Below are 22844 nucleotides of genomic sequence, written 5' to 3'. Positions count from 1 at the left end.
CAACATCTGCTCCTGCAGTATCTCGGTATTTAGAAGCCCAGGGAGGTCAATTCACACCCTTTTAATTGATGCTAACGAGAAGGGGTTGTAACAATAGAGAGCTGCAGATGAAGAGGCTGGACACAGGGATGGAGCTCCATCAGTTCCTTGCCGCTATCTGTGTAGGTGGGAGGGTCTGGATATTTACTGTGTAAGGTCTCAAGGAGGTAGAGTTTTACAAAAATCAAACCCTTGTAAAAAATTTGCAACAAATGTGTGCAAACTACTGCGGTGGTTGCATTCTTACATGGTGCTTTTTTGATCTACATACATTTAAATAGTTCTTATTTAGCCTTGGTAATGCATTGCTGGTCAGGTGAATGGATTGAATCGTTCAGTTTTTTTCCAAAAATGCTCTTAGTGTAAAACAGAAGAAAGACTTTTGAGGGTGCTGCACGAAAATATTGATACTTTACAAGTAATGGTTCAGTCTCATATCATCTGTAGGGGGGCTTTTGAGGAAAAGTTTCTGTTAAAAAAAAAAAAAATGCAGAAAGGAGTGAAAAACACTGGTAAAATAAGTTGTCTTTTTACAAATAAAGTGTGATAAGACTGTTTTCGTGTTGTATGAAATAAATTTCATACATGCTGTCCCTTTTTTCTTGCCAAGTTCAACTGCTTCAAGTGATTTTAATGAATTTTAGGGCCGAGGCTGGTTACGAGTGTGAATGCTTCAGACCTGGAAGTCTTCACATGAACCTTTTTTCTCTTAAGAAGCTTTACACATGACCTCTGTTGTTGAGAAGGTTTTATCCTACAGCCTTGCATGGGATTAGCACTGGAAGGAGCTCATGCTTCTCCTGCCCATGTTCAAATCTTCTCCCCCGTGCGACAAAGAACAAAGCAAAAGAAATCAAATTGAGGTGTCGAACAAGAGAGCCCATCCTGCCTCCCTGCCTTGGAGCAACAAAACAAGGGGGGCGAATCAGTGACAAATGTGGCCTCCCTCATTCTAGCTGGTAACTAGAATCATATTGCTTATATGTTAAATCCAAATATTTTTTCCACCTTCTTCTGCTCGCCTGATAATATCATTGTGTGAAAATAACTGCATGGGCGATGGTGTATTGCCAAAGCACGATGTGTAACTAGCACCCGAGACAAACAGTTTCCTAATATCAACATGGGACTAGACCTTCCACAAGACCAGAGCATGCAGAATATCTCCCACTGTCTTTTGGCAGGATTTAAACCAAAATAAAAACAGCTGAGAAAGCTGTGCACATCGTGAATCACTCGAGGACAGTTCTGGAACTTGCATCCGTTTCTCGCCTCTCCTTGTACCCTCTGCTGTGGATTGAATCCTTGTGCTTGTGGAACTATGGCTCTGCCTTCTGGTGCCGTTCCGCTGGGAGCTCAGAGATTTCGGAGCTCTTACGAAACACAGGAGGGACTTCTCGGACCCTGAAGCTCTTTATTAAATCTACTGTACCAGTGAAAAGTTAATGAACTTGGAGAAGGCTAATGGCTGTAAATTTAAGAAATAAGGCACCATATGCATCTGTGTTTGCAATTTTGCAACTGTGTGCAAATCAGTTGCTGTTTATTATTTAATTTATTCCTTGTCTTTGGCAGTGTAGCTGTGTGGTTTTGCATATACTTACATCCTTTACAAGCTCACACGTCTAGTTAGTGCTTGGAAACAGAGTCCTGGAGTCTTGGCAATAATAATTTTGCTCCCCAGAGCGCCAGGTGCCACATTGCATCAAAAGCCTTCCTCAAAACAGCAATTACATTGCTCTTTGAAAAAGTGATTTTATGTGCTCAGTAGGGATGTGTGGATAAGTTTGCATGAAACACACACAGATGTGAAGTATTCATGGAACTCAAACACAAAACACAGTGCAAATATGTTAGATAAAAGCATAGTAAAACGTTTAAACCAAAGTTATGCCCATGACTTGTATGCTGATGTTACTACTAATTATATTTCAAAACTACTTATGCTTTCCTCAAGAACCTTGCTCTCTGAGTCAGTAAGACATATTACAGGACACTTTGTTCTGTAGTAAGTGTGATTGTGGCAGACGATACCCATGGCACTGTTATGTACCGTTATGTACTCCCCTGCCTTGTGGCTGTAGTTTATTGTAATTAATCCACGTTATGAAGTGAAGTTGGACCTGCAGGGGCACAGACACCTTGTTAAAGCCAGCAGACTGTGACTTGATTGATAATATCGATAGACCTGCCAGCCTGCACTTCCCAAACCTTCACTGTTCTTGCTAAACCCTTCCGTGTAAAAGGTGAAGAGATCTCCTGCTGTTCTTATCCTCATTCTTAGTTTGATGTTTGAGCATTTGAAAACCATTTAATTCGTCATTATCTCCTTTTCTATCCGTCACTAATCCCCTCTGGTGAGATCATGGGGAGGAAGGTTATTTTTGAAGTTCTGTGTTGTAGTGCAACTTGCCTAAAAACCTGCTGACTCAACCGCGTTTCTGCCCCGCGAGGAGGCGGAACCTGCCTCGCTTCTGCCCTAGAAGCACCGCGATCTTCTGCAGGGAGATTCTTCTTCTAGGCCAGAAACGCTGTGGTTTTTAGTCAGCAGCTTTTTAAGCAAACGGTGTTACAACATAGAACTTAGAAACAATCTTTCTCCCTGCAATCATGATGAAAATACCCTGGTATTAACCCTTCAATTTGTAGTAGCACTTGGAATTGGACTGAACTAGAAGGATCGATGCTGTTCACCTGGAAGTTGCATAGCGTCACATCTTGTTCTGGATGGATTATGGCACACGGAAACAGATTGGGTGTACTGACTCTTAGACACATTTTTCCTTAGAAGCCACGTGTCAAATGTCACCCGAGTCTATAGGATGGTGTAATTCCCACTGAAGCTCATAAAAACGAGCAATGCGGAGCAGCCCTGGATTCATTCTTTGCATTACCCATACTTAGCCCCTTTTCTTCTCCCAAAAGGGAGAGTTAGGCTTAGGCTTTTCATTCTACGGTTGCTAGTAAAAAGATCAACTGCAGAGGAATACGTATTAAACCCCAGGCAGTGTGTGATTAGCAAAAGGCAAAGCTCCCAAGACGAAGATTGATGCCTTAATTGAGATGAAGTAGTAGCAGTCAGTACTATGAGTTGCTGTGCTTTCATCTGTTAAGCGATGTGCATCTTTTTCTTGCTGCTATGAGTTAGCCAAAACCATAGGTACCACAGAAGAAAGCGCCACTTGCCACAGGGAATTGTTCTCGTGGCCTTTTTTACTGAGGAATTCTGTCGACGGCTAGAAGTGAATGTTTTCTGTGAAGCTCACCTATCTCCCTTCTTGAAAAAATACAGCTGATATAAATCCATATCGTCCGTTGGCATTTAACGCTGCAGATTCAGTTGGCTGCAGTGTGAGTTTGCTGTTAATTTTTTTCGGCGTGTGTGCACGTACATCGTGACTTTTGTTTGCACCGCTCAGGTTATCTTCTTACTGTTGGCCTGCCAGCAGGCTCGTGCTCGTTGGCTTTCTTTTTGAGGAGTCTGCACAAATTTAACTCAAACTTGTCAAAATTCTCTGTGTTGTCGCCTCGCTGAGTTTTAAGCATGCATTAAAAATTCGAAGTTAATTATTACGTAATTATTATGTCCAAGTTGAACCCACATGAAACCACTAATGCTCTCGTAGTTTCTACTACAAGTGATGACCTGGCGCTGCTACTTCTTATTTCAGCCTGGTTTTGTCACCTTGGTGGATCATGTTGGTGAACTTCGCTTAGTTCTGGCAGCTTTTTGTCAGAATTGGTGCCCACATTTGGGAGCTTCAAATTCTGCATCTCAGACCAAAGCAAACTGTGTCGGCATGTGAATTAATTTGGTCTCTGTACCCTGACCCCCATTTTATTAACTTTTATAAAGGTTTTATAAAGCATGTTTTATGCTGAGGAATTGGTAGACTGTGCTGGAGGAAGTGAGGAACTGAGTGGGCTCTGAGAAAAGACAGTTAACTAGAGAAATAGAAACTCTTTGAATAATGTTATAAGTAAAAAAGACTTAAAAGAATGTGTTATCACCAGCCTGATTATATTTTAGTGCAGTTACTGACCTTTGAAGCAATTTACGTGTGTCTGGTGATCGGTAGCTGGGTTAAATGAAGGTAGGTGTAGGGAAGCATTCATGTGATCTTTGTTAAGACTGTTTTCTCACTATGCGTCTGTTTGAAAATGGGAATAAAGTGATTATTATAATCTGTGTTTTCTAAATGAATCTTTTCAATTGCTATTTTTAATTTTTTTTACTAGAACCACCTAGAGTTGTCATTTCACCTAAGGATCAGACTTTTACAGAAGGCTCTGAAGTGTCTATCAGGTGTTCTGCAACGGGTTATCCAAAGCCAACAACAGTATGGACACACAATGATATGTTTATCATTGGTTCGAGCAGGTACGCGTTATAGCTTTCTCGGTTTCTTTTTGTCTTTTCCCTATGCGAGACAGAGGTTTTGAAGGATGCCAAAATATTCTGACAATTTCTTTCACAGGAACCTGTGAGTTTGGAAATAGTACCTCAACCTTTGCCTTTATAACTCTTTAATTTCAATTCGCTTATCCCTAAAATAGAAATACTTTAGTTCTCTTGTTTGGAAGGTTTTTTTACAAGATTAATTTAAATGTTCTTCACAAAACGTGTCGATATTCTCTAGTAGCTATAATAATACTAATATTGTTGTGTATCACGAGAAATAAACAGCAGTAACTGTTTATAAACCAGCCTAGTCTTGCTGCTGCTGTTACTGTTTGGAGTGTGGATGTAACAGTTTTTCTCTTTTCTTTAATCATTTTGGTTGGTCCCCTGTGTGTTCCCAGGTATAGACTGACCCCAGAAGGCACCTTAATCATCAGAAAGGCAATTCCAAAAGATGCAGGAATTTACGGTTGCTTGGCAAGTAACTCAGCTGGGACAGACAAACAGACATCCACCCTTACGTACATCGGTGAGTAAAAGAAACAAGGCAGTGGAAGTAAAAAGGCAGACTTACACATTATCAGGGAGGAACTGTGCAAATTAGCAGAACTGTACAGAACATACTGGTAGAAATTTTGAAAAACTCAGAAAATATGTTGAACAGCTCACAAACGTCCCTTTTGTTTTCCGTTGATATCCGAGCAGTATTGTTAGGTGACAACTGGGACTTAATCTTTTTCTTCTTACGCTGTTTTTACGAAAAATAAACAAAACAAACCAACCAACCAAACACCAACTAAACTTAGATATTAAAGTGAGTCTTTGCAGAAGGAATCATGTTTCTGTAAATTCCTGTAGAGCACTTAGCATGCTGGACACAGACTCCAAATTGTGTACTCTAAACACTACATTATTGTATTAATAGCAGATGACTGAAATTCTTTATGACCTTTTTACTTTCTACATGATCAAACTCTTCCAATTCTTTTCTTAAATTCTCGCATATTCTGTGTATGGTCCAGGTGCTCTGGGCATTCCAGACTCACCTTTTTCTGCTTCCCAGTGTTCGTCTGTCACCTTGGATGATTTTTAAGGCTCTCTGACTTTTAATACAAATATTCTTCCACATAACAAGAGCAAATTAGAGTATTTAATGGTTTATGTCTTAAAAGTGCTTTGGATGAGAAACTCATTTTTTCAATATTGTTTCTTTTTAGAGGCCCCAACATTGACCATAGTTCAAAAGGAAATTCTGGTTGCTCTTGGAGACACAACTATTATGGAGTGTAAAACAACTGGAATCCCACATCCTCAAGTGAAATGGTTTAAAGGTACACCTATTTGTGTTTGATTTATTTACTTAAGCAGTGATACTTAGAATGATGATCCTGAGATGAGTTCATTTTCTCAAAAGCTTTATGTGTAATATTCAAGCAGTGACTGACCTGTGAAATTCTCTAAATCTAGAAGAGAAAGCGCTTGACCTCTAGGGCATAAATTCTTGCTCTTGTTTAAATACAATGTATGAACATACTGCTACATGATTAATAAGAAAAAGCAGAGCCTCTTGCCTGCTTAACTTTTTTTTTTTTTTTGGTCAGAAAATGCTTAGCTATGTGCTACAAAAATCACAAAACTTTTGTCCTGTTTTTCCTATTGGATGTTTGCTCGAATTCTTTTGCAACGCCAAAGATTATTTGTTTAAAAACAATTTAAAGCAATTATTTGTTTCTTCTGAATCTCAGAGGTATCTGCTACGGTTGCTTAAGTAGTGAGAGAGGACATTGGGTATCACAACTGCAGGAGATTTCACAGACTTAAATGGGAGCGAGAATCCCGCATTTCGAGACTGAACATTTATTCTCAGAAAAAGCAGTTGGTGCCGGTGCGTGGTTGTATAAGCCACCTGCCTGCAGATTTTCTGGAAAACCAGCAATCTCGGTTGGTAGATATTGCCAACAGATAGCTTATCCAGTCCAGTCCTTCACCTCTGAAGCACAAAGCCTGTTCTTGCCTGTTTGCAAATAACCTTCCCTCAGAGGAAGCTACTTCTGAACTCGCTGCGGTTAGTGCTTGGCTTGTATTTTTTAAAGCAGGCTTTGATGCTCCTCCCAAAGAGTGCACGTGGGCCAATTCTCAGTGTTGCACACCAGTATTGTGGCTCCTGCTGAGCTCGAGGGGCAGCAGAGCTGTTTTCCAAGTTCTGCGGAGTTCCCAGCTGGGGACAGAGCTGGCAGACAAGTGGCTGCCACATGTAGTCTCTAATTTGGGAAGCAGAACTACAGCCTGGCATGCTGTCCTTGTGCTGGTCTCTGTCCAAGGCTACTTGGGTTTGCGTTCCTCTCGTGAAACAAATAAAGAAAAAGGGATTGTATCTAGCGTAGTAATGAATTTTTCCACTCAGTTGAGTGGAAACAGAGTACTCATCTGCTAAATGAATACAGTCACGTTGCAAACTAATCTCCAACTTGGACACTTTTTTGTTGGAATAATTTTGGTAAATACTCCGTTATATTTCAGCTACTTTTTTTTTCTGTCTGAACTTAGGTGACTTAGAGTTGAGGGCATCACCGTTTCTCATTATTGATACTCATTGGGGTCTTTTGAAGATCCAGGAAACACAAGATCTGGATGCTGGTGACTATACGTGTGTGGCTACCAATGATGCAGGGAGAGCTTCTGGGAAGATAACTCTAGATGTTGGCTGTAAGTAGCTTGCAATGTAGAGGGTGAATACTCTGATTTTAGTGTCTATCTGGTCAATGGTGCCTTGGTTATTGGAACCTTGCTCATAACTAGATGTAGAGTCCGTGTGCGTGCTGGAAACGCCTTTTTGATGGTGTTCACGGAGTTGTATCTTTGTCCTGTTTGGACTCCAACTCTTACTTTTGCAAAGCATAAAAGTTATGAAGAGGAAGAGAGAAGAAGAGGAGAAGGAAACTGTTCGAACCTGAACCTAGCATAGTTTTCAAGTAGAGAGTATACTAAACTAACTTAAGTTACTGTGTAAGGTTATTGAAACTTAGCCCTTCCTCTCCTCTTTTCCTGATTCTTTCAAACTGCTTGTGGCCTGACACATCACGTCTTGTTGAACACGTGTTCCTGTCAGGCACATACGCTTTCCGGATCAATGAGCAACGCTGTTTGAAGGAGACGAGGAACTTAACAGTGCTAACACTTGAGTATGCACGTTGGTCTGGTGGGAGTGGCTGTATCTTCATTTTTGTGAGATGTTCAGCCCATTTCTGAGCTCCCTGTTGCAAGTACAGAGCATGCGAGGTTGTTTTTGTAAGGTGTTGCTAGAACTGGGAATCTGTTGTTAGAAGAATAATTGTGCATAACGGGACATTGTGTTGCAACCACAATTCACTTTCTGCTTACACCTTTTTTTTTCTTTATATTTTTTTTCCAGCTCCCCCAGTTTTCACGCAGGAGCCTGGTGATGAATCTGCAGATATCGGCTCCAACATCACACTGCCGTGCTACGTTCAGGGTTACCCAGAACCGAAGGTTAAATGGAGGCGGCTGAACGGTGCTCCCCTTTTCTCAAGACCATTTGCAGTCAGTTCCGTCAGCCAACTCCGATCAGGAGCTCTGTCTATTAATAGTAGGTAGACTAAACTTTTTCAAGAAAAGATGCCAGAAGGGAATATGACATGTGCAATGCATTTAAGTTACTATGCTACTTTATAAAATTGTTCACTTTGTAAAATGACTGTATTTTTATTAGAAATTGTGTATCTGATACTGACTTTATTGCTATTGTTAAGCAATTCGTTTTCCCGTGAGTCTGTGAGTTCAGATGTGTTTTGTCATTGGCTTTACTCTTCTTCATAGAAATGATTATACCTTTGTTTAAGTAAACATGGCTTATCGTCTCTGTTGATACTGCGCAGCCATGGATTTTCATTTTTTGGGGTTTTTTTGAGGGAAGTCTTTCTAAACTCATTGTTTTAGGCAAATCCTAACTTGGGTAATAACTAGAAATTCTGCGAGTGGCTTTGCAATTTCAGTTACTCGAAGCATTTCAGTCCCCTTACACTAAGTGATGTTATTCTTTTTTCTTAATTAGCTCTTTTATTCCTTTCTAGACATAATGAGCTTGGGTGAAGTAATTCCTCTCTAGTGTACATAGCTCGTGTGTTATGTACTACTATGTGGGCATCTGTTCACATACTGACACACGTTGCTGTATGTAATAAGCAGTGTTCCACAGTAAATGTGCTATATGATAGCATATGTACGTGTGGATATGTAGGATACTGCCATATATTATTTGTGCACCTTAGTATGTAGTGTATTAAGTATATGCAATGTATAAAGTGATGAAAAATATCATATATATGTATATAATACTTTTTTAATTCAGGTGCTTATATAGACATTGCTACTGTACTTGGGGACAGATGGAAAGGAATGATCTGGCCAAAACTGCGAGTTTGAAATTGAAAAATAAAATGATAGGGTATCCATGTATTGCAAACTTTTCAGTATCACTTGAGATGCTGCAATCTGGTCTCTTTTTTTCCCCCACCTGTAGGTTTGTGGGTCAGCGATGAAGGAACTTACATCTGTGAAGCTGAGAACCAGTTTGGAAAGATTCAGTCCCAGCCAGCCACGGTCACAGTAACCGGACTGGGTAAGGCTGGGTAATGTCGGTGCCGACTGTGAAAGGCAAGACGAGCAGCAGTTCCATTCACTGTGCAGAACGTTGTCTTTTCACTGGCTGCATTAATTTGAATTAGTTCCATCTACACTTTATAACGTGGACCTTAAAAAAGTGATTTATCCTGTTTTCTGTTTCTTATTCCTAAGTAAATTTATTAAGGAATGGCAAATCACCATAATGATGAATGCTAATGATAGGGTTCCTGCCATTTAATACAAGTTAAAAAAAAAAAGGAACTTGCTTAGGTCGCTATGTTGATACAACTGGAAAGGAATCTTAGTGATCCAAGAAGACAGTAAATGTCTAGCTCTGACAATAGCTGTTCTGTTAAGCAATTGTTTATTATCTCAGTTGGACAATTGGCAATAAAAGGAAAAATAATGTTATGGAATGTATGCATTTGCTGGAGGATAAGAATGGAGTCTATCTGTCATCAAAGAAACCATTCGTTAACTTAAAACATGTGGTGGGAATCTGTAATGCTAGTGCTATTTGACAGACAACATGTTTTCACCTACTTAAAAGTGTTGTTTAATCCCCATTACTTAAAATGAATTTACAGAGCATGTGCTTTCTGTTGGCTCTTTACAGCACACATAGTATTTTCTGCTGGGCTGTTGACCTCTATTCTAATCCCTTAAAATTTTATGCCCAAAGAAAATTACCACTTATTTTTTGTCCTCACCAAACCTGCTACTTTTATTCTTCGGTATTTTGCCTAAGTAAGGAAAAATGATATATTAACTTGGTATCCAGGGGAACATGAGTTTTCAGGGAAATGCTGGATCAGATCCAATTTCAGGTGGACAACATGCTTCTATTTGCTGCCACTCCTTAGTCTTAAGATCATTTTATGTGTATTCCTCCAGCTTCCTTTTCTGTGCTACCCTACACCTTCATTTGTTTTGTTTTGTTTTGTTTTCAGATACACTTCAGATACCAGAAGTCTCTCTGGTATTTTTTGTTGTAAAATTAAGTGTGTTGGAACTTTCATGCTGTTTGTTGACGGCTACTTTTTTTTAAACCGCTTTTTTTTTCCTTTCTATTTAAATGATATAGTTTTCATTATAGGAAATGTTTCTTACTCTATATTTGTATAGTGCCTTGCACAAGGAGACCTTTGTCTGATGCTGCTGCGAGTAGCATTCATAACAGGACTCATAATAAAAATTCAGATGTAATACCTGCCATGAACATATAAAAATTGCCAATAATTGCTTCTAATTCTTTCGTTTAAGTTATGCCTCTGATTGGAGTAAGTCCAGCCACAGCCAATGTGATTGAGGGGCAGCAGCTCACTTTGCCCTGTGTGCTGCTTGCTGGAAACCCCATTCCAGACCGGAGGTGGATTAAAAACAGTATGGTGGTAAGAACTGCTTTATTTCCTGTGAGATTTATTGCCAGAAAAAAAATCTACAACTGACATTCCAAGCCAGGATAACAACTTGGTTTAATTTGGGAGTACGACCGTTCCCTGGGGAAATTATAGCTTATTCCTGCGCAAAATAAAGTGGGACGTCCTGGCAGCTGTGCCTCTCTCTGATTGCTGCCCACACTCGGAAATTTTGAACTGTGAAGGGAGATCAGGGAACAGGAGGTGGTAGTGAGGCATGTGCAGGTCTAGAAAAGAATTTGGAACCAAAGCGTTTGTGAATTGTCCTTTTATTTTCTACTTTACTTACTTTCAAAGCAGTTTTATGCATTCTCTTTAGCTCCTGAATTTCAGCCTGAATATAGGCATGCTAGTGGAATATCCCACCACAATGGCAAAAGTGCTGGAATTTAAACCCTGGTAACGGAAAAACATTTCTTTTCCTCTATTTTTTAAAAATAAAGATACCAGATGATTTCTGTAGATATAGGGGTTTTAACATCATGACTTTCAATGTTACTGATGGGATGAGATAAATGTCAGCATCCCTGGCTGGGGCACTGCTCAGAGCATGAAAGTGCGGGGTTTCTTTTCCACTGGAGAACACTTTAATGTTGCCAATTTGTATTATTTATAACTCGTGCGGCAGAAAGGTGATGTAGACACCGTGCCTAGGTGTCAGACAGATACGTCTGCGGGAAGTTTCACTTCTTTAGTAGGAGCCAAATTACTGACTTCAGCATCCCTAGGAAGCCCTGCTTTTTATCTTGCTTACTAATTTCCCACTAAATCCTTTTCTCCACAGATGTAATTAAAAAATGATAACAAAATTTTTATTTGTTGTCACCAAGCAGAGAGCTTGACCTTTCGCTTGTAAGAGTTTTCTGCCTAATTTCTGCATCACTGGGAAATGTTGACCTTTTCTTTAGACTGTGTAAGTGCAAGCAGCACAGGCTGTAACTTCCGTGAGAAATACTGGCAGGATCCTCCTTGTTGAGTTGCTAATTCCTCCGTAGAGTAGCGCTAGTTCCCTGTAATTGTAAGCATGCGGCAAAAGCTGCGCTCCAAGGAAAGTGTTGGAGAAGAATGCAGCTTTTTCTGAGCACAGCACAACTGGAATAATTTTGCATTCTAACAGCCTTTCTGTAAGGCAAGTCCGTGGTGCTGAGCTCATGGATTTATTGGATTTTGCTGTAGGGTATATAACTTTTAAAAAATTACTCTTTGGTGAAAGTTCTAAGTTTTCTTCTCTTCCACAACGATATGCTTCAGAGCTGATCTCTTCCACTTGATGGATATGGCATGTTAGAAGATTGTGATAACTGTAAAAGCTCTGTTTGTGGAAGAAGAACAAGTCATTGCACTCATCAACAGTGGATCTATAATGAAATTGGGTTACTGGAATAGCCAGTAAATACGCAGTAAAGTAATTCAGCTGTTTGTTTTTGTTTCAGTATGCAATTATAAGCCTGAGTGACAGTTCTGTCTGAGCTGTGCTAGAGCAGAGTTGCCTTTGCAGATATTAATCTCACTCTATCAGGAGATCCAAGGTGCTACCAAAATTCTTACTTAAAATTAGCTTTTTATGAAAGATAGAAAGTAGGAAAATCTCTAGTAAAATTCTCCAGAAACATATAATTTTTAAAAATGTGAAACAGTCAAGTAAAGCCACCCTGCATCCCAAAGTAAATATTATCAACAAGTATTTTCTTCAGTAAAACATTACATCGCTCTTTTGGCAGCTGGTTCCCAATCCCTACATCAACATCCGCAGTGATGGAAGCCTCCACCTCGAAAGAGTTCGGCTGCAGGACGGCGGCGATTATACCTGCATGGCAAGTAATGTGGCTGGGACGAGCAACAAAACGACGACTGTGAATGTGTACGGTAAGGAACACACCGTCTTGTTGCTTTTGTGCTGAGCGTAAGATGAGGGCGTGTTTCTTACTCACAGGAGCTCTCAGTAGAGCTTTTTTGTTACAGTCACATGAATTTCTCAAATTTCCGCTTTTGTATCGTGTTACTTCGTAAAGTAACGTGGGAATTTGGATCCACTTCACAGGAAAGAACGGAGCGATTGAGACTGTTTTGAAACTGAAACAAAAATAACGCCGTTTTGTGATCACAGGAGATGCTCGTTTGTAAACATCTAAAGGCTGGCTGTGCGGTCATGATCTCTGGCTTTATTGGCAAAATAGACACAAGTGGGAATTTACTGGAAAACCACAAAAAGTGCTGTCTGAGGGTTCATAACTGATAGAAGGAACCACAACTCATGGCAGAATCAGAATTAAAATGAATTACGAATTTGGCAAAATGTTGCCTTTTTTTTTTCCCCTTTAATTAAAAGGTACCAAAAATTACACTGACAGCAAGATAAAGTGTTAGCGTTGTGGTAAGCCATCTGTATTTCAGCTGAAGATACTTTTATTAATTCTCTGTGGAGACACGACTTAATTGTTTACAGCCTGAAATTTTCTCATGTGTTAAATTAATTATGGGAAACTTATTTTTCTCTGAAGATGCTGGAGCATCTTTTTATGTTAAGAAGAGCTAATATTTTTTAATACAGGCAAGTACTTAGTGTCTGATAAGGTCTTGCATGTCAACGCTAGTTATTGGAGTATTTCAGAATTTAAGAACAGAAAGGAATATATTAGTATGTTTTTAGAAGGATCTGTTTTTTCATGTTATAGCCTTAAATCTGATCTCCTTTTTTTTCTGTTGTAAATTCTAAACCAGCTCAGTTAAGTAGGGGAACGGGGGTTCTTGTTATCTTGTTACTGATTTTTGTGAAGTGATCTGGTGTTTTTATTCAAGTTCATCTAAGAGTCAGACCCTGCAGAAACCATCACTGTAGTCAGCACGACTTTGTAGCATTTATAACAAAGATTAAATGAGCTTGGAGTGTGATCAGTTCTTCACTCTCATGTCTGCTCCCTTCAAAATACTGTCCTTCGATGGAAATGGAGTCAGCACCAAAATTGCTGAATCCGCTCTCATGGAAGGTGCTGTATAGGTTGAATCACACCCAGTTTTATTTCGTGAAGCCTAAAATGTTGTCAGAGGGTAACGCGACAAAGACTTTCTGAAGTCATTGCAATGAGCTATGTGGAATACCTCCCAAAGCCCACTGCCTGTAGAAGAAGTAATTGAATATAAGGATTTTATTGTAAAGAGCTGTGGCATGGTTTGAAAACCACCTTCTGCATGTCTTTAATATTTGCGTTTCTTTTTAGTTCTGCCTATAATTCAGCATGGCCAGCAGATATTCAGCACCATTGAAGGAATCCCGGTAACATTACCCTGCAAAGCCAGTGGAGTTCCTAAGCCATCTATTGTCTGGTCCAAGGTAATTTCTCATCTTTGAGCTCTTCATGGTGAAAGATGAATTGAACGCATTGTTTAGTTGTCGTAAAACCTATATGCAAGAAATGGGACCAAAAGCCTAAGTTGTGAGGGATCTGGAAATCCCTATTTATTCGTGTGTGCTTTGGTTTCTTAAAGCAGTGCATTCTGGCTGTGGTCCACCAACGGATCAGTGTTCTGTTCTTTGGACGGGCTTTGCTTATCGCTGTATCGTTACGTTTTTAACACTTTGGAAATTGTTCATATTCCTGTTATGACTTGAGACCTTGAGGCTAGGTAACCTGCCACAGATTTTTTGTTTTGAAGCTTTACTTCAAGGTGGCTTTTTTTTTTCTCCTCTGAGGAAAGCGTGTCTTATAATGGTGTTCTGGGGTTAACCGTCTGTCACTATTCAGTCACATCCTTGAGAAGATGTTTTAACATAAGAAACCAATGTCAAAATTAACTCAGTTGAAACCTTGATTTTTTAAAAATTTTTTTAAAAATTAGGATCTGTAAAAGGTAACAAGTTTTCTGCATAAGAATCCCTGTGCTTCTGCTGCTGTTACTACTTAGACAGTGACACTCAAGGAGTGTGAAAAGTTAGTTGAAGTTAGTTAATTTGAATGGAAGGAATTTTGGGACCAGGCCTCTGGGCTAATTTGAAATATTTTGTCCATCTCAGCCATAAAAAATAGAAGTAGTACTGTAATGTGAATTAAAATATTGCTCAGTTTAGTTTGCCTGCAAATTGTTTAGTCTACAGAACTGCATGGAGCACATTGCACAGTGAAAAATCTGACCCAGTGTTATAGTAAAAATAACGCAGTTTTCATATGAATGGATCACAGCCATGGGGTAAGCTGGGGTGATGCTACAGCCACTAGCAATTTTTATTTTCCTTTTTTCTTTTTAAATTCGATGTCTGTAAGCTTTTGCTTTTCTTGAATTAGATTATTGTAATTTGGTTTATTATAGAAGATCCAGACACTGTGGACTTTTTATTTTTTTTCTTCTTTCCACAGAAAGGAGAAGTAATTCTTTCCAGTGATGTGAAATTTTCTGCAGGGTCTGATGGAAGTCTGTATGTAGTTTCACCAGGGGGCGAAGAGACTGGGGAATACGTGTGCACTGCAACAAATGCTGCTGGTTATGCCACACGCAAAGTCCAGCTGACTGTCTATGGTTTGTACGAGCTAAAATCAAATACAGTGTCATTGTCTGTCTTCCCCCGTTGAGTTCTGATTTGGACTACAAAACCCGCTCAGGTGGATTATGAACTAGGACACTCGCTATGCAAACAGGATTTAAACTAATCTCTAATTAATGCTTTTGACGTTGTCCTGGATCACTGGATCTGCATACGAGGCAATTTTACAAATGCCTGATGCTGAAATGCCTGTCCTTCAGCCACTATATTTCTTTTAAATCCTCCTGATACCTGTTACCTCGAGTTCTTGGATGAGGATTCTTTCGTCTTTGATGGAACTGGACAGGAAGTGTCTGTATAGGTAGAGAAGCTCCTGCTGGTATGAGAAGGAAGATCCCTTAATCCCATCATTCGCAGAGCTGCCTACCATCTCCCAATATTGTAAAATAATTCGATTTATGTGTCTGCTTGCTTTGCAAAGCTTTCATGGCTTGTAGGTGTTGGTGCTGTACTGTAACATGGCTCAGGTATTGGATGCAAACTACCTGTGCAATACAGAGCTCAGCATATGCATGAACTGCATAGATCTGCTTTTATACCCAGTGTTTTGGGTAGATATTGCAGTCTTGCTGGTATCTGTGGTATTGCATGTAGGTATCAGCCTGTATCTGAGCTACAGGCACTGGACATCTGCATTACAGGGATTTCTGTCTGTCGCAGACATGTCATTAAAAATAGGGTTGTAATGTTATATACCTGATTAAAAAAAAAATAGATGTTTAATCTGAAGTACAAGTGCGTGGTGTTACATTTGTACAAATACGTATATTCATTGCAGCTTCTTAACACGTTCCTTGTTACAGTGAAACCTAGAGTATCCAGGCCTGGAGACGAGGAAGGAAATGCGTATGACAGACCCCTGGAGATCTCAGTGATTGCAGGGGAAGATGTCATGCTCCCATGTGAAGTGAAGAGCTTGCCACCCCCCATAATTACCTGGGCCAAAGAAACGCAGCTCATATCTCCATTCTCTCCAAGGTAACAATGTTTGAAAACAAAAGTGACATTGCATCTTAGCTTTCAAGATTTTGGAAGGGTATTTAATTTCTAATTGCCTTGGGATCAGGCAGGAGGTATTAGGTTGTCCTGCGTGAGGACTCTGTTTTACAGGATCTTTAAACTGTCTTTCCGAAGCAAGCGCATGGCTCTTCCCAAGGGACACCAACGCCACAAGTCATGGCACAGCTTCCGTTCCGGGTTATACCCAACCTCGGGAGGCCAAGGGGAAAGAGATCCTGTTATATTTGTACTGTGGTGGTGCCCAGTGACCCACAAAATCTGTGCCTGATTACAAATGTTTAAAAACTGATTTTCTTTTCTTACGCACTTCGTGTTTATACTCAGGGGAGCATTTTTTGTTGTTCGTAAAATGTGTGGGCTGCCAGTAGACTCCAGATGATTACAAATGTGTGGGAGTGTCCGTCTGTTGAGCACGTTGCATGTGCTAACCAATCTGCATTCTTGGTCCCTTACTTGTCCTCATTTTACCTCAGGAGACATTGATAAATTAGGCTACTTGTTCATGGCTGTTGTGGAGAGATCCAAGTTGCCAGAGTAGCAGAAGTCCAGCTAAGCCCGTTCCTTAAAATTGTTTACAGATGTCAGCAAAAGTTAAAGAGTTAGTCCAAACAAAATTGCTTGAGACCACCCAAAGATGATACTAGAAATGTAAATGTGACCAGTAAGCAAAAGAGTCAAATCAGAAATGAAGGAGCTTCTGTCAGAAAGCAAATCTAGTTAGTGGACAAAATAATGGAGACTGGTTACTCCAGCATCATGTGTTTTGGGGTTATTAAAAAAAAAAAAAAATTTGGAAAGATACAGGTAGCAGAGGAGGAATCATAATATCAGACAGATTTGCGTATCCCAGGGAAATACACTCAAGTTTCTTTCCATTCATCCCTCTGGGCCATTGCAATCCTAAAATTCACCATCAGATCATATAATATAGCCATATAAAAATTCACCATTATACCATATGATATATAATATACCCACATACTAACATTGTCCTAATTAGACTGCGCCAGAGAAAGGCAGACAGATGATACCACTAATTCCCTACCAACTTCATCTAAATTCTGTTTATAACCTGGAGTGCTAGACTTGAATTGATTCTTGTGAGTTCTTAGCCCTCATTTTTTCTTCCTCATTTTTTTCTCTATCTCTCTCGAGTTTGATTTCTGCATAAGAAGAGTTCAGCTTAGCTGACCAAAACTATATGTTACAAGATTGTGACCAGAGCTGTAGTAAAAATTAATACTGTGTAGTTAACTATTTAATGATAGATAATGACAATTTCTATAAACATCAGAACTGGTGGTTTTGAATCAGAATACTCTTTAGAACTGCTTCTTCCATCTTTAACTGTCATAACATCTTTTTTGCCAGGACGAAATAGTATGAAAAGTTGTTTAACTTGCGGACCTGGGCTGAGCATTTTTTTTTTGTCTGTTTCTAGAAACAAGACAGATTTTAATATGTTCTGTTAGGAACTAGAACCAAATTCTGTAATTTGGATCTCATATTTTAGTTATTTACTACATGTTCTGAATGCAGCGGCTCAGCGCGGCACAGCTCGGTGTGCCCTGTAGAATGGTGTTATTTTAGCTCATAGCAATCATTAGCAATGCATAAGTAGAGGTCATTCACCTTTCAATACATGTTTATACAGCATACCTGCTGCTTATTTTTCCAGGCACACTTTCCTACCCTCGGGGTCAATGAAGATCAGTGAGACACAAATTTCAGACAGTGGAATGTATATCTGTGTAGCCACAAATATTGCTGGGAATGTGACTCAGTCAGTGAAGCTCAGTGTACATGGTAAGTTTTAACTTAAAGGATAATGATCTGCAAGCTTCCACGTGGAATTTAGCATCATGCAGAGCTTTTCAAACACTTTTCCTTATATACCTTAAATTGCTGTATTCTTTCAGATCATATTATTTCAATATACAAGTTGTTGTTGTTGATTATGTGGGAAGGAAGCACTGTATACACACATATGTATACATGTATATCTATATACACACACACACCCCCCTTCCTTTAGTGTTACTTAGACTCATGGAAGAATTATAGCACTGTATGACATCTGACTTTTTAAGTCAGCCAGGGGGGTTTTTAGAACTGCAAACTTTTGTTCTAATGCACTTGGCTGCTCTCTGCGCAAGAGGTTTCTCAACTCTAAGTTGGCAAACGGTGGCTGAGAACAGCAGAGCTGCCTGAGGCTTCTGGGGGTCAGGTTCCCACCAAACTCTTTTGATAGCGAATGTAAAAGCTTGCCTGCTCAGGTGGTAGCGAAACCAGTGTGTAACGGTCACCTCTGCATCATAGAATCACAGGATCGTTTGGGCTGTAAGGGACCTTCCCAGCTCACCCATTCCAACCCCTGCCATGAGCAGGGACATCTTCACCCAGATCAGGCTGGAGCACAGAGGAGGGTGCGCGCAGCAGCCGGACGAGGCTGATCGCTCATAGTTGTGGGTGTATAGATAGTTCTGCTGTACCACAAATGTACCAGATTGGAATTCCTGCCGAATTCCTGAAACCTTCAGACCAGGCTAGTTCAGTTACGGTGGCTAAACCAGACTATTGTCTGGTTCTGTGTGTAGAGAAGTCTGATATCAGCGCACATCTTTGTTTATCCATAATTGTATATTAACAGAGAGTCTGGAAAAATGGCACTTGTTATTGTTTCAAACATTCTTTTTAGGTCTTATTATTGTCAATGAACCTTAGAAAGAGGAACAGAGTGGCATAAAGGGTTATATTGGATTTATATTATTCTTTGGGACCAGCAAAATCTCTTCCAGTCATGTTTTATGTCCTTGTCTGAACTTGTGTTTGGAAGCATACAAAGATCAGGGATTTGGGAAAGGAAATTAAAATGTCGAAAAGAAAATGTAATGAACTGTATCATAACACTTTTAAATTGTTTTGTGATATAAATAGCCAATACTCACAGTTCCTTAGAAGTGCTCAATATAACAATATTACACTACTCATGTAGAAGTCACGCAGTAGAATTTGAAATGTAGCTTCTTCAAATAAGTTAAGCAATAGGGTATCATGCAGCCTGTCCTATGCAGAGAACATACGGGGCTGCTTCCTTAGTCATCAGAGGAAATTTGATTTTTAGTGAATAAGGAAGGACATTTTCTTAAATGGCAAAACCAGAAAACAATTTCCCTCAAAAATGAACATGTACATCATTTTATCACATTACCGTGGAGTAAACTTGTCTCTCTTAGTTCCTCCAAAGATACAGCGTGGGCCTCGAGTTCTGAAGGTCCAAGCTGGCCAGCGAGTGGACATACCCTGCAGCGCCCAGGGGATCCCTCCCCCGGCAGTCGCCTGGTTCGGAGCCCGAGGGGCTGTGCCCACAGGCGATGGGCAGTTCAGCCACAGCCCGGACGGAGCTCTGAGCATCAGCAACGTCCAGCCGCCTGACGCCGGCGTCTACAAGTGTGTCGCTAGTAACATAGCGGGCAGCGACACGTCAGAGATAACCCTGCAAGTTCAAGGTATTTATATTGGGGCTCTTGTCGTGTCTCCTGGCCTGGCTATCTGTAATGTCATGCCGATGTTCTCTGCTTTATGTTTTGGAGGGCAATGCACTTTGCTGTTGTCTGTTACATGATGCAAAATCCAAACCTGTTTTAGATTTTATGTTCTGATGTTAACTAAGGAAAATTAGAACAGGCAAATAATCTTCAGAGAGTTTGCAGAAATAATAAAAAGAAACTCAAAATATATTACTTTTTTTAAATAAAAAAAATCTTCAAGCTACTTATGATTTTGTTTTGTAGTAGGTAATTAAAATCAGATTCCAGTATGGGAAACGTCTTTTTCAAATATTATCTCGATGTGTGCAGATCTGTCAACTTTCAAACACCATCTGAACCTCAGAGCCCAGTGTCACAGCTTTCAATGGAACTGGGATTCTGTATGAGCTGAAATTGAGCTCTTCACTCGATCAGTTAGTATGATATTGAAATGGTGACAGATGTCAGCAACAGTGGTCACTGTGCCAATTTAAATGTATAATATAACTCCTCACTTAATGGGCTGACATCCATCGATAGAGCATGACTGACAAGCTAAGCAGGAATTATTTCTTCTTTGTCATAGTCTAAAGGCAACATTCCGATCTCTTTGGATTAGAGGTGCTGAGAACCACTTGTTACAAAAAACAAAGAACTGCCAGTAAATGTACTTAATTATAAATAATAATCTTTGTATAGTCTCAATCTGCATACAAGTTTAAAATGAGATGCAAGAACAAAGGATGGAAGTAGCACTAATATGCGGTGTGAGAAAAAACAGTTTTAAATAGTATTTTTCAGATTTAGGAGAGACACTGTCTCTGCCTTCAAAACAAATACAGTGGGTTTTAGAGAGAAGCAATTCCAGTAGAATTTGAAAGCCCGATTGTACTCCTTACTTCCTAAATATTCCTGTTGTAATTGAGGCTGCTTGTATAGCACACTTCCTCAGTGGAAAGAGGGTTATTGGAATCTGACCGTGTGTGAATGAGAGAGACTGAGAAGCGTTTTGTATTGCCAAACCATATTTTTACATCTGGGAGCAGAGCTCAATAATTTCTTTGGGTTCTAATTTTCTTTCAGAGTCTCCTACTATCGAGGATCTGGACCCTCCATACAACAGTCCCTTCCAGGAAAGAGTGGCAAATCAGCGCATCGCGTTCCCATGTCCGGCAAAAGGTGTCTAGCATTGTTACCAATTTTAGTGACAAAAGTTTATTTTTCTGTTGATCGTTGAAAATTACTAAGTTTCGTGGTAAAAACGTACAATATGCACAGTATTTTCCATATATACTTTATGTGGAAAAATTAAAACTAAGAGTGATTTAAATAACCACCACATGCAGAAGTTCTGTAAAAAGTCATTGCGAGCCAAGAAGGATATTATAATGTTTAGGACTAAGATTTTTAATGTTAAAATCATACTGTAACAGTCGGAGCTTCCTCTAAGTTTGAAAGCTCCTGGCCTCCATGGGCACTGTCCTTGCCAGTAGGACTTCCAGCAAGCAGTGGGAATGTATTGAATTTTTCTTATTCTGTGCCAAAAGAAGCGTCTCTTTAAGTCTCACGTTTTTCTTGTTAGGTATTCCAAAGCCCGTCATCAAATGGCTCCGTAACGGAAGAGAGCTGACAGGCAGCGAACCTGGGATTTCAGTTCTGGAGGACGGGACGCTGCTGATCATAGCTTCTGTTACACCTTCCGATAATGGAGAGTACGTCTGTGTGGCAAGCAATGAAGCTGGAAGCACAGAAAGAAAATATAACCTGAAAGTTCACGGTAAATAATAGATACAACTGTTGGGGAAGTCTTTTTGAAGAACAGCTTCTCTTTTATTGTTGGAAATTGCATACCCCAAATCTGCCCATGTGCAGTTAGATTACAAAATCTAATCTGAGTACTTGCACTATTATTCTGATGCTCTGTACTATTTCTGTTGTTTCTGTTCTCTGTGACTTGATGCACAAACCATATTTGTTTTCCTCAAAGAGCTAGATGCGTCTCATTGGTAGAGGGCTCTAGTTATACTGGAAAACTTTAATGCAAATGAACAAATGAAGACACTTGTAGAAATTGAACACTGGCTGACAGATTTGCACTTAAAATACAAATATGAGAAAAATGATTTATCAGAATGAGCATAGAATAGGAGAGTTCTTGCTCCTGATATTCTTACAGAACCCTAAGGAATAACATAAGATTTGAAGATTAAGATTAAATTTAAGACGAAATAAAATTAAATTTAGGATTAAATTTTAGGATTATCCTCTTAAAATATTGATGGTGATTGTGGTTGAATGAATTTCCCTGGGAGTCTGTTATATGGAATGGAACAAAAGAATACTCTGGTTTTTGAGAAAGAGAAGGAAGGACACAGGGAGATAGGTCCAGAGCCAAAAGGCAAATAGAAACATTGGGGAGGGAATGAAAATGGTCTGAGAGATTTAGATTACAGTGGTCCTTGACTTGGGGGGAAGGAGGAAGTGGCAAGTCACTGGAATAAGAGGCTTAATACATGACTTCGGGCTTTCTTGTAGTTCCTCCTGAAATTAGAGATCAAGAAAAGGTGACAAATACATCTGTAGTTGTTCATCACTCTGCAAGTCTCTTCTGTGAAGTATCTGGTAACCCCTTCCCAATCATCTCCTGGTATAAAGAAGATATCCAGGTATGTACGATTAACCTACTTGAGGTAACATAGCCCTAGACAGTCAGTCTTGTGTTGACTTTTGAGTGCTTGCTATGAGAACTCATTTAAAGTAAATACACGTACATGCCTTTATGTATATTTAAACTGCACTAAGAACACCCACACAAAAAGCCAGCTAAATATGGCTAATCCATTAATTCCGCTGTTCAACAGGTCAAAAGTAAGCTTTTTATTTTGCAGAGAGGACAAATAATGGTGTTTTCTTCATTCTATAGATGGAGCTCTCAGAGGTGATGTGAATTCCTCAGGGTTATTCTTGAGTCCTAGGCTTCTACTTGTAGCTGATAAGTGACAGTTTAAGATGATGAGAGACCCTTTATGCACCTTTTGGGACTGAGCATTACTGATGAACAAAGAATTTGCTTTTCCCATTCTCTCTTGGATGTTGAGCTGCAAGTCATATTGAATAGATTGCAGAAGTTGAGAAGATTAGTGCTGTAACTGAAAGGGGAAACAGATTATCCTCAGACTAAACCTACCATTTTCTTATAAAAATCCAGCTGTGATATTTGGCTGATGTAACTTGGATCACATAAGGCTAATGTC

General features: G+C 39.7%; 1 protein-coding gene across 3 annotated transcripts in view; it reads left to right on the top strand.

Annotated features, from left to right (window-relative positions):
- HMCN1 (hemicentin 1) overlaps positions 1-22844 on the top strand; it is a 195873-nt gene that overhangs the window by 84435 nt on the left and 88594 nt on the right. For all 3 annotated transcript variants that reach the window (XM_065649133.1, XM_065649134.1, XM_065649132.1), the window contains exons 12-27: positions 4279-4420; positions 4843-4970; positions 5659-5772; positions 6989-7147; positions 7854-8048; positions 8982-9080; positions 10349-10476; positions 12225-12369; positions 13722-13834; positions 14856-15015; positions 15844-16018; positions 17739-17866; positions 19297-19569; positions 20674-20769; positions 21173-21367; positions 22126-22256. In XM_065649133.1, the coding sequence (XP_065505205.1) occupies positions 4279-4420; positions 4843-4970; positions 5659-5772; positions 6989-7147; positions 7854-8048; positions 8982-9080; positions 10349-10476; positions 12225-12369; positions 13722-13834; positions 14856-15015; positions 15844-16018; positions 17739-17866; positions 19297-19569; positions 20674-20769; positions 21173-21367; positions 22126-22256 (2381 nt within the window). The remainder of the gene's footprint in view (positions 1-4278; positions 4421-4842; positions 4971-5658; positions 5773-6988; positions 7148-7853; positions 8049-8981; positions 9081-10348; positions 10477-12224; positions 12370-13721; positions 13835-14855; positions 15016-15843; positions 16019-17738; positions 17867-19296; positions 19570-20673; positions 20770-21172; positions 21368-22125; positions 22257-22844) is intronic.

This window comes from Caloenas nicobarica, chromosome 20 (genome assembly GCF_036013445.1).
Source record: "Caloenas nicobarica isolate bCalNic1 chromosome 20, bCalNic1.hap1, whole genome shotgun sequence".
NCBI classification, from domain to species: Eukaryota; Metazoa; Chordata; class Aves; order Columbiformes; family Columbidae; genus Caloenas; species Caloenas nicobarica.
The sequence above is the reverse complement of the archived record's forward strand: the minus strand, read 5'-3'. Positions and strand labels throughout refer to the sequence as shown.